The 12094-nt window shown below is 38.9% G+C and overlaps 1 protein-coding gene across 1 annotated transcript in view; it reads left to right on the top strand.

The window, feature by feature from the left end:
- Positions 1-12094, top strand: part of UBXN7 (UBX domain protein 7) — a 29102-nt gene that overhangs the window by 4375 nt on the left and 12633 nt on the right. Inside the window, exons 3-7 of the mRNA XM_034064068.1 lie at positions 424-491; positions 3292-3357; positions 5093-5205; positions 10448-10594; positions 10988-11078. Of these exons, the coding sequence (XP_033919959.1) occupies positions 424-491; positions 3292-3357; positions 5093-5205; positions 10448-10594; positions 10988-11078 (485 nt within the window). The remainder of the gene's footprint in view (positions 1-423; positions 492-3291; positions 3358-5092; positions 5206-10447; positions 10595-10987; positions 11079-12094) is intronic.

Here is a 12094-nt window from a genome sequence, read left to right on the forward strand (position 1 = left end):
TGTAAGCAAAAAAATTGCTTCAGAAATGTGGGGAAATGTCTGTTTTGACTATCTTGTTTTCCTCCCTCTGGAAAAGAGAGGACTGTAAGCTTCAAGTGGAAGCAAAAAGTTTTAGAAGGAAGCTGGTAATAAGGAAGATAATTTTTTTTTCTCTATGTAGATAATCAGGGAAGAAGGTGGCAAGTCAACCAATTAGCAGCCTTTGCTAAGTTATTAAATAATTAAAAATGCTTAATTAATAAATTGATAAAGCCTGGTCCCTTTTGACGTCAGAACTTCTGATTCTGTTCAGTGGTATAGCAGCATCCTTAGCTGGTTCAAGTTGAAGGACCCTTTTGAGTACAGTGGGATGTGGTTTATGTGCTTGGGATATTATAATCTTTCTGATTTTTTTTAAATTTGTTTTTTCTTCCAACTTCACAGGGATGAAGTACGAGCTCCAATTCCTCAAAAACAGGAAATTTTAGTAGAGCCTGAGCCCTTGTTTGGAGGTAGGCTTATGCTCTTGTTTGTTTGTTTCTTCTCTTTGCCTTGAGATGAGCTAAGTGACAGAAGAAAAACAACTTGCTGAATATGAAGAAAGCATTGATGTATTTTTATTCTTGTTCTTTTCCTTGCTGCAACTCTGCAGCCATGTAACATGATTGCCTTCTTGGAAGTAACACTAGTGTTACTGAAAACCTCACACATCAGCGATGCTGCATTCTCAGTGGTACAAATCTGCGAACTCCTGTTTCATGGGCTTTATGGGGCTACAGCTGTGTAAGTCTACATCTGTATTCTGTGGTTCAGAACCATGTGATACTGCTGTGAAAGTGTATTTTTCAAGCTGGTGGGATAAACAATTGAGCCTTGACTGACAGGTGAAAATGAAGAGGACAAATGCATGCTTCTCAGGGAGATTATAATTCAGGAAAAAGGGCTGAATTGTATGATTAGTTGTAATTTTCTTCATCCCTCATTTAGGAATTTAATTTGCTCTTCAGAGTACATCATGCAGCTAGTTTTCTTGTTTGTTTTCTGGAACTGTTTATCACTTTTGCTTTTGAAAGTTTTTTTTTCCTTCCCCTCTAAGGGAACAGGTGATAGAAATGCTGTTTTCTTTTTGGGTGCTTATCTAAAACACTGTTTAGTGCTCATAGTAATACACTAATGTTCTGAATCTCAAAACCTCAATCTCAGACCTAGTGCTGTAGGGCTTCTTTTACAGAAGCATAGGGGTGGAGCTTCTGTAGCAGGACTGGATTACCTGGTACATTATCTTCTCCTTTTGTGTAATGTCTGTATGGATATTTAAGGGGCTCTCTTTCTATGCTTTCTTCCTCTAGCCTTGTCCTTCTCATGTTAACCAGGCAATTTCTGCCTGCCTGTGTGGCTTTTGCCATGCCAAGTGAATTTAGAGCCTTGCCCTTTTTATTGAGGAAACACATGCAAGCACTCATATTTAAAGTGGTGTCATAACTGTAGGAAATGTTCTTTTCTATTGTTCAGTTTCTGTGCTAGAAAGGAGGAGGTCAAGCTTCAGGTTTACCCTGGAACTGGTTTTCTCTTGTCTTTTATTTCAACATCAGATGGGTCTTTAGCCAAGGTGCACAAGCTGAGAGGTGGTTCCAGAGGAAGGTGCCCTGCTGATGGCTCTCTAAAGACAGTGCACTTGTTCCTGTGGCCCAACAGACCTTTTGAAAAGGTCTTTATACTCCTGTGGGTTCAAGAATCTTAAGAAGTGCAGGATTAAGATCTCATGACCCTAATGCTTGGTCCTGTCCTACCCACCTGTCACAGTGATCTCTGACACACTCACCGCCCAACTGAAGTGATCTTTGGATAAGTGAGAGCCTCCTGGCACCGTCTGGTCTGTCAGTGGTGATATGCTCAGTAATGGCACTTGTGTTCATAACAAGCTAGCTGAAACTGGAAAGGAAGTTCACTTTGTCTTTTCAGCTCTAAGCACAGGGGATGTGCCAGTTTCTGTGTCATGGTGAGGTGGTTGTCTGAGCTGCCTGAACTGCTGTGAACATCTTCAGCAGCACTGCCATGCTGTAGCTAAGCCTGGCAATGGAAATGCTGCTTTTGCTGAAGTGGTCCTTCAGTTGCTATTCTTAGCTGCTGTTTAAGTTGCCCTGAAGTTGGATTTAGTGAGTTGTGCTGGTGCCTAAGCATTTAGAGGTGAAAGAGATGTTACTAACAGGAGTTAGGCATTATTCACAAGCATGTTCCTCATTCAGGCTTAGTTTCTTTTTCCATGGTAATCTGTATGGAATACACCAATTCTTTCCTTTGTAAAGGAAGAATGCAAGGAGCAAGAACTGTGCATCATTCTTTATGCCCTTGGAGTGGCACAAGCTGAAAGACGTTGCACACACTATGGGTGCAAAACCAGAAGGGTCTCTAAAATCAAGTTTTGGAGGTACTTGCTTTGTAACCCATGTGTAGGTCATGCTTTCTCCCTGTAAATAGATTTTTCTTACTGCAGGTTTCTGGTGGGCACACATTGTATTTATCTTAAATTTGTTTATTAGTTATTGTGTCTTATTTATTATGTCTTTGAAAGTTCTACCATAAAGTTTTTCTCCTCTCAGTTGATTGTGATGCAGATGAATAGTTGGAATAAGCCCTGGCGGGCAGTTCTGCTTTCATTCCAAGTGCAGTGGTTGTGTTGTACAGGAGGACTTCAGTGATACATTTAGGTACTATTCCAGTTATCTTCCTAGGCCACTCCCTCTGTCCAGCTGCAGTTCTGAAGGTTTATTTGTAGATAGTGATGCTGGATTCAGTGGAGTGTAGCTGTTGCCAGACAGCCAAGAAGTTGGGATAGGATCCATATAAGAGTTTTGTAAAGAGTAGAAGCATGCTGTGGAAAAAAACCTAAATGTATTGCCTCATAAAGAAAATATTATCATACAGAGTTTAATGTTTCAAAGTTTTTTTTTTTTCATCTACTTGAAGGTCTTTGATGAAATATCTTGATAGGAATTGTGACATGTTGATGCTATTACAGCACTGCTGCTACACACTGATGGGCCTTGGTGGGCCCATCAAAAAAGGCTGAATTTAAACTTGGGTGTATCGTTGATACATGTTTTGTTTCTGGGGTAAGGTTTCTTGGAGGGAGGATATGTTAGGAAATGTGCCTTAAACCCATTTCCATCTTCCTCCCACCTTTCTTAATGACCATGCTCCCTCATCATTCATGCTTTGGGTTCCTCTTCCATTCTCCCACACATGATGAAAATTACTAATGTGCAGTTATTTTGATAATATGAAGTAACTCTTGCAATATGTTTTTTTAAGCTCCTAAAAGACGCAGACCTGCGCGCTCAATATTTGATGGCTTTCGGGATTTTCAGACAGAAACCAGTAAGTGTCTACAGATCAGTAAGCTAGAGTTTGTTTGGGTTTTTTTTTTAATGCAAATTAGAGTGGAAAATCCTTTCAATTTTAAGTTAGGACAGCATTGAATGTTTTTTTAAATTGCCTACTGTATAGCAAAAGTGTGGGGTTTTCTAGTAACAGTTTTAAGCTGTTTGTTGTTGTAGTGTCAGTACTGTTTGCTGACGTGCCTCTTCCAAATCTGTGGTACAGTTAAGGTTGTTGGATTTTTGTTCTGGGATGGCTGAGAGTACTGAGTAATGGACACATGAAGCAGGTAGTAAGGGTACTGGTCCAAACACTTTCCTGTGTTACGTAAGTAAAGCCTACAGACAGTATATTCTGGCTACTCTGGTATAGCAAGATATTTTCTTGACAGCTCTGAGCACATTTATTTTTCTGCTCTAGAGAGAACTGAATAGGAATAATAATCTAACACCCATGTAGAAATTAAGTTCATTCACTAAATTTTTATTGGCTTGCCAGTAGTCATTCTGGCGTTTGAATTAGAGTATCCCTGAGGCAGCTTCCTTGGCCACACACAGGGTTCTCATGAATTTAATTGCTGTTTACCACTGCCTGTTTATATGTAGAATCTTGAAATGACAAAGCACTGAGCTGTTACTTAAGCCATTAAGCTTCACAGATTATGATTCTTTGACAGCAGAACAGACATTCCACAGATGAGTTAGAGCTGTTGTGCAGTTGCTGTCACTGATGTTGCTGGAGTGTTCAAGAGGTCTAACCACGGACTAGGTTCCCTTGTAGTTAGGTACTGTTGGGTGCTGAACTGAAAATAAGTGGTCATAATTACTTTCTTTCCCCTAACAGGTTTGCCCAGGGTTTTCTGATAGTAATAAACTCAACAGTGCTAAAGCCACTGGCAGATGTGTTAATGAAAATACACCATTTACAGAATCATCATACCCTTAGATTTTTTCCTCATCATCTACTCATTTAGAGATGCATAATATGTCAAGTCATTGTGAGGGCTTATGATAAAACTTTATCATGCTTTTTGGTAAAGCTTCATAGATAAATATCACTGGTAAGCTCTGAAAAAGTGGCCCTGACTTTGAAAGTCCAAATTATTTCCTGGCCCTAGGCCTTCTTCACAGAGATGCTTTTTTCCCTGTGGAATCCAGAGTCTGCTCAAAAATGGGTTGTATGTTATAGCCTGTTGACAGCTCCTTTCACTACTGTAAAGCTTGTGGTTGTGGGATAGTTATTGCACATTTCAGCTGTTTTGGTTCCATATAAAATACATCACATCCATGCATTTTTAGGTGAGCAATTGCTGTGATTTACTTGTATATATTCATGTCTATGTAGGAAATATGTTCTGTATTATTTTGAATGGAATCAATATCACTAAAAGAAACATGCTCTAATTGTGGTCTTGGGGGTAAACAAGGCTGAAAATCTGTTCGCTTGAAAGAGACAGTAGTATAAGTCATGGCTGCTTTTTTTGCTCATTTGTTTTCAAAACTGGAATATGACCTTTGCGGATACATTCATTAAGATGATTTTTAAAAGCAAATAATTGCCTGATGCTTGAGAAAGTTATGGCAGGCGGGGTTCTTCCCTTACATAGCAGCAAATCTTGTTCAGTGGGATCTGACCTTGTGACTTTAGTGACAAAGTGTATGACATACAGCAAATAATAAACCCATCTTCTGAGTATTTTGTCTAATTTAGCTTCCTTTCCTCTGGGGCTGTGCAGTTCGACAGGAGCAGGAGCTACGAAACGGAGGGGCAGTAGATAAGAAACTCACTACTCTAGCAGATCTCTTCAGACCTCCCATTGATCTGATGCACAAAGGCAGCTTTGAAACGGTAAGTTCTGAAATGTTGGTGCACTTTCTTCTGTGATGACCATGTGCAATGTGGAAGCCTCGTGTTTGACTGTAGAGTGATAAGTATTTGATGGGCTGCATATGGAAATGCTAATGACTTACTGAAGGACTTAATGTGGTCTGCCATCATTAGTTATGCTTAAATGTCAGTGTGGCAAATCACACTTGGTGGAAGACTTTAGTGCACAAGGGAGGCTGGTCGAAACGGAGAAATTGCATCCCTCAAAGTCTCTTTATAGAGCATGATACAGAAAAAGCTGGAGTAAGATTACTTTTGATAGGTGAGCAAGTACTTTGCAAGGGGCAATATAGTTTTCAGCACAGCCCTGCTAAGAAGCTCGGGTGGAGTTCTATTAATACACCTACGTGAGCTAGTAAAAGTATTTTGAATGTAGCTTTGTCATGAAGGCACAACTTTTATCTTCAGTAGAGGCCTTGCTCTTGTATAAAATCACAGTGGTTGTCTTTTCCATCTGGTCATGATTGAAAAGTATCCAAGAGATTGTCTGCCTGAGAAGGGGACCGTTAGCTTTAATAATTTCAAGTGTCACATTTCCTTTATGCGTAGGCCTGTATGGATCTAGTAATGAGTTATAATATGGATCAGTGGCTTAAGTAATGATTAGAGATATGCAAACTGGTATATATATATTTTTTTAAGTCCATAATTTCTAGGTATTTTTCAGAAGTTGTGGTTACTACTGAACTTCCACCTGGCTGTCTTTAAGTAGCTGAGATTGAGTAGGGTGGTGGTGATTATTGTATGATGACTTCATGAAAATGCAAATTGATCATCAAATGGTGCAATACAGATACTGCAAACAATGCCAAAGATGTGACTCAGATTTAAAAACGTGTACACTTTCTGGTATTAGTATTCACCTTTTTTTCTGTACTTGTACAGTTCCTTGTCCAATGAGATACTCTTCATTTCAAACTAATGTTCCTAAACTTCACCACAATAAAAATCTTCAGCTTCTCAATTTGTTGACCCTTACCACTTCCATTTTACCTTTTACCTGTAGACTGCTGTACTGCTTTTAGCCTGGGACAGTGTCAGGCCTCCCATGAAACCAGTGATCAGTCTCTTGGAACTTATCTATAGTAAACTACTGTTTGCTTTTTCCTTTTCTGTACACTTAGAGAAATATTTAGAAACTATAATAAATCAGATGCATATGACATTCAAAAGTATCAAAGACTAACTACTGTTATTTTGATGCTTTTGTAGTTTAGCGTTAACCTAAATGGGGTTTATTATTACTGGTACTTGATGTATTCTAACCTCTGGAGGGTGTACAAGAACATTGTCAGTGTTTTGCCACGTACGTTTGTCATAGAATCATTCAGGATTTCTGACTTTATTCAAACTTAGCAAGAGTGGTGGCATCTGGTCCTACTAAGGCTTTCATGTATCTTTGTTGCTCATCTTCTGTTGCTGCTCTTTTGTGTACTCAAGGGTTGATTTTGATAGGAAGTAGATAATAGTTATTTTTGGTTTTCCAGAAGAAACCTATTTTTCTTCAATTACAAAGAAACTTCTCAGTAAGGTGCAAAAAGTTGCCATTTTATTTTAACTCAGTAATATTAGTTTTTAAGATTAGCTGAGATTTAACTTCTGTTGAAGAAAACTTTTCAAGTGTTGAATGGCATTAATTTATTTGGTTTTTAACTTGGTATCTCTGAAAAAGAACTGTGTTTTACATACAGAACAGCTTATGATTGCTATATTTGTAAAGTTAAGTATGTGATTAACTAAATTACACCATAGAAATGTGGTGAAAAATATTTGATACAAAACATCTATAAAAGACTTTGTTTTAATCCTGCAGACTTTTTGACCATGAGCCACTAGATATTAGTTACACAGTGACTGATGGAATGGACTATACAAACCAGGAGTAAACAACTGATAGGTCAACATCTTGCTGGCCCTAACTGCCTTTTTTCCTACTAGAAAATGTCAGAGAAACTTTTAGAGCTTAAATACTCAACATCACTAAAATAGTCTGTATTTGAGTAATATTGTGTGGTTATATTACTAGGCCATTGTCAGTTAAGATTGTGCAAGGGGTTTGTAACTGTCATTTCTTGACTGTAATATCAAGTTTTAATGTGTATTAAGTTTCATAGCTACCTCTTTAATGAAGATTTTTGCACACCAAACATGGTTTATATGGAACAGCATGGTGGTGTTTTCATCTCAAAGACTGCTCTCAAGAATTGCACGTGTTCCATCCCTTCATGCATATGATGTGAGATATGATTTAATTTGTGGTGGTACACTCTGGATTGACTTAGTTTACACTTCTTGTTTAGGGAGGAGGTAGTTCTGGTGCCTGCAGTTCTGTGTTTAATACTCTTTAAGATTTCACTACTTCTGTGAAATGACTGTAATGTTACAGAGTTTCAGGTCTGTCTATATGAAGTGTCTTCTTTTTGCAAGTTGAACCTCTCTTAGCTGCTTTCTGCTTCATGGCTGATTTTCCTTGTATGTAGCAAGCACCAGTAAGTTTGGAAACTGATCTAGTCCTTGTACTCAAATGATGCAATTATCTTTGCATAAAGTGCTTCTAGACTGGCTGTTTGCCTAAGCATAGCCTGCAGATGCACCGTTGGCCTAGGAATGGTTAGTTGATGAAAGGATGTATGCCCTGGCCCATACAAGAAGTATAAATGCAGCACAGATAGGCTATTTCGTGTTACGTAATTTCATTCTCTGACTTGTTAATCTGTTGTCTTGCAACCTTGATTAGGTTTTGTTTTGTTGTCTTGCAATCATGCTTGATTAGCAGATGTCCAGAAGGTCATAAGATGCTGGTTCCACTTCCTTGTTTCTCCCTGCTGACTTAAAGGAGTAGTGCATTCCAAAAGAGCTGAGCAAGGGAGAACCGCCACAGTGTTTATAACCCTGTGTGGTTCAGAAAAGACAGATGAAAGGAAAGCATTTTATTTATTTTGAGTAGTGCAAAAGCTAGAGGTTATCCAGTTCTGAGTGTAAAATAAGATAACTGCCACTTATTGTCTAACAGGTTTGCTGGCTTCTTGCTGTAATTTGTCACAGTGATGAAAAATGTGACTGAGTAGAAAAAGTAAAGGTGAACTCGGGACAGATGGGCTTTGTTTTGGTTTTGTGTTTGTCCCCTTGTATACAATATCTACTACCTCTGTCTTTGAAAGTTCCTGCTCTGCTGATTGCTGAAAGCTTGAACAGAGATGTTTGCAAGGAGTGATTGTTCTGTATTTACCCAGTGTGTGTGCTCTTTAAATGCCTGGTGATGGCCTTTATACATTGAAAGAGGGAGAGAAATGGGGGCCGGTTGATATTGGAAACAGCAGATCTAAAGCCATGAGACTTTTGGGATACACAAGCCAGATCTTAAGCCTTCCCTTGTTCTTTTGTCACTTACCAAAATAACCCACCAATATAATCTCCAAGCACACAGCATTTCTTCACCCCACACTCTTTCCACCCCCTCAGAAGAAAAGCAGTAGCTGTGTAAGAGCAGAGCTCTGTGTGTGTGAGATGATGGCGTCCTTTTAAATGTTATATGTAAAGCTTCTTTGTTTTTTCTAGAAGGAAGTTACAAGTAGTTTAGAAAGCTCATCAGCTCTACAGGTGAAAACTCATCTTTGCAAATGTTCTGGGTGGAATTTCCTGCTTGCAAACTTGTGAGAGCCTTAGGTGGGTGGAGGAGAGGTAGAGGTAGGTTTTCATTGATATTGAAAAATATGCAAAGTAGGTATAGAAGAGCGAGATGCACTTTCCAGCTTTCTAGTTTCTGAGTTCTTTTAATCTAGTATGGATTACTTTAGAACACAGAACTAAGGCAATCCAGTTGACTCAAACAGCATAAGGATTTTTGTTCCTTTTAAACTTGGGCAGTACCTCTAGGCCTCATCTTAACCTGATTTCCTAGAGTTAGTTCTCAAAATCCACAGTTGGCTCAAAAGAAGCCTTTGAAGCCTAATGACTATATTTAAGACCCTTACTGGTTACTTGGATATCACCTGCCCCACTTTTCTCTCCTGGTGACCAAATACTGGATTCTGACATTATAATATTAGTGGTAAGTAGTTAGCATAAGGTCCCTTGTGAGAACAGGAGGACTGTTCTGTGCTTCTACATTCATTTTTTTTTCCTTTCAATAAAATAAAACTTGGCTCTGCAGGTCACTTGGCCTTGCAGATCAATTTTGTAGATTGACATTTCATGAGGCTAAGTGTGTGGGGTTCACGTGTCTGCCTGTCACACATTGGATGGGCTGACTATTCAAAAGTGCACTGGCTGAAATTCATTTTAAAAGTAAAAGCTTTGGTCTGGGGAACAAAATATTGCCCAAAACAGCAAAATCTTGAGTAACATCCCAATTCCTTGAATTTGCTGTCCAGTACCTTACCAGCAGGATGGTGAACACACACTTTTTAAATTTTTTAAAAAGAAAGGCACTTCATATGCTAGTTCCAGTCTTTCCAGGTGGTAAGAGCATTCCTGCTGTTGATATAGCCCTCTTTTTTTCAACAGGTATGACAGTTCAGCGATCAGAATTACATTCTTGATCAAACTCCTACATTAACTTGCAACCAAGCAATCAGACAATGCCAGCTTTGTGACTCAAACCAGTAAGATTTCTTCCTGCGCCTTCCTGTCTCCCTTCCCACTTGCAGCCTGGATAATGAGCATCAAAAAAGGATGCCTAATTCGGCAGTGACACAGTAATACAGTACTCAAAACTTGGAGAGAAGAAAAAAAAAACATGCAGAGAGGGGGTTCTGTTGAATTTATGCAAGTCCTCTGTCAATTATGCAACGTACTTGTAGAAGATGATCCACAGGTTTATCTTTAGAATGAGCAGGTCTTTCGTCTGTTTTCAGATCAGTGTGATTGACTGCACTCCTTCCCAAACAAATACTTTATTTGTAGTGTCCCTGTGTCCCACCCACCCAAGTTGCTTTTTCCACTCTGTGCTTGGTTTGTTGAAATCCAGCAGCTCGCTTCATCAGTGTGGTTCTGTAATTCAAGCAGTCTCATCTTAAGCAGGTCTTTCAGCCCTGCCTTCAGTTTTGTGGATGCCTTTTCACTAGCACTGTCCATCTTTCTCACTGTGAAGGGGTTTTGGTGAAAAATTTTACAGTGTTAGAAGCCATCACTGATCATTGCTGGCATTGGTTGGGTCTGGCTCTTCAGTTTTATCTAATAAAGCTTTTCTCTCTGCTTACAGGCCAAGGAGTGTGGTCAAATGCAGAACAAGTGGCTCATGATAAACATTCAAAATGTGCAAGATTTTGCCTGTCAGTGTCTCAACCGTGATGTTTGGAGCAATGAGGCTGTGAAGAACATAATCCGGGAGCATTTCATTTTTTGGCAGGTGAGAAGTTTAATAGGGCTGTGCAGGTAACTTGGTGTCCTGGTACATGGAGTAGTGGAAAGAGCAGACAACTTTGAATAAAATGTCACTGTTGCAGTTCTCTTGGTGAACTTGTAGAAAAGATGCAGTACTTAATGGAAGCGTAACTCATGGATGTAGATTTAGTTGATGGATATGCATTAGAGTGCATATACTGCTTTTCACTTGTGCATTCAAGATGTTACTACTTAGCTTCTAATACATGCAGTGTTAGAGGTGTAATTTCAGCCTGTCAGTTACTGAGAAATGTATGTACCATTTGTACTGTGAAAGGAGAAGCTTTGTCTATTGTCAAGGTACAGTTTGTGTTCCCTCTCCACCCAGTAATTTGCTTACAATGTGGTATTTTTTTAGGTATACCATGACAGTGAGGAAGGACAGAGGTACATACAGTTTTATAAATTAGCAGACTTCCCTTATGTTTCCATCCTGGATCCCAGGACAGGTAAGATAAGTGACAGTTGGTTACCTGCAGTTTATATATTCCATACAACTTCACTGTTGTATTCAGTGAATAATCTCAGTTACGTTTGCTCTCTGAGGGACTCGTTGTTCCTGAAGACATATGTTTTTGGAGGAACTGAGGGAATAAAACTCCCCAAAGTTGCTGAAGTTTTGTGTATGTGGTTATTGCACCCTGTATAGCTTACCGGGTACTTTGCTTAGCAAGTGAAAATAGTACCACCTGGTGGTAAAACCCAGAAATTAATTTATTTTTTTTTAAGCGTTCTTTTAAAAGCTACTTGAAATCATGTGATGAATAAACTACGATATTTGTAAGCATTACATGAATCTACTTCCATCTCCTTGCACAGAAGCTTTGTGACTATCAGCAATGACTTAATAAATTGCATCTTAATTTTCCAGTGTTATTTTGGCTGTGGGTTTGTTGTTTGGTTTGGTTTGGTTTGGTTTTTTTACCTGAAGAATCAAACTTCTACTTACCCATCCAGCTGTTTTGAAATTGTTACTTTTCTTTTGTATCCTAACACCTTGTCTTCTTTCATTGTGATACAGTGCAACAATATTAATACTCTGGTCTCCTACTTCTCAGGACTGAAGTAATAGTGTCTGTAATCAGAGCTGAGATTTCTTGCTATTTGACTTAATCCACGCAAAGCCACTTACTATTTTTAATATTGCTACTGAAGTTAGGATATTCTTCTTAGCTCTTTGCATACAGAAGCAAATGAGGTTTGCCAAGGTGTAGAATCAAAGCAGGCAAGAATGTAGAAATACTTCTTCATAAACATAATGGTTTGTCTTTGTTTTGTTTGGGTTTTTTTAATTTCGAAACCTAATTCACTATTCTGTGCACACATTCCCATAGGTGGAAAGAAAATAACAGAAATAAACAGGATGTGTACTTGTGTCTGGCTGTGACTGAAACCTTTTCAAGGGAGCAGAGGGAGGAAGCTTCATAATATCAGGTGGTAGCCTGTAGGAAGCTGCAGTTCCACA

The sequence above is a fragment of the Melopsittacus undulatus genome, chromosome 6 (genome assembly GCF_012275295.1).
Source record: "Melopsittacus undulatus isolate bMelUnd1 chromosome 6, bMelUnd1.mat.Z, whole genome shotgun sequence".
In the NCBI taxonomy this organism is placed as follows: domain Eukaryota; kingdom Metazoa; phylum Chordata; class Aves; order Psittaciformes; family Psittaculidae; genus Melopsittacus; species Melopsittacus undulatus.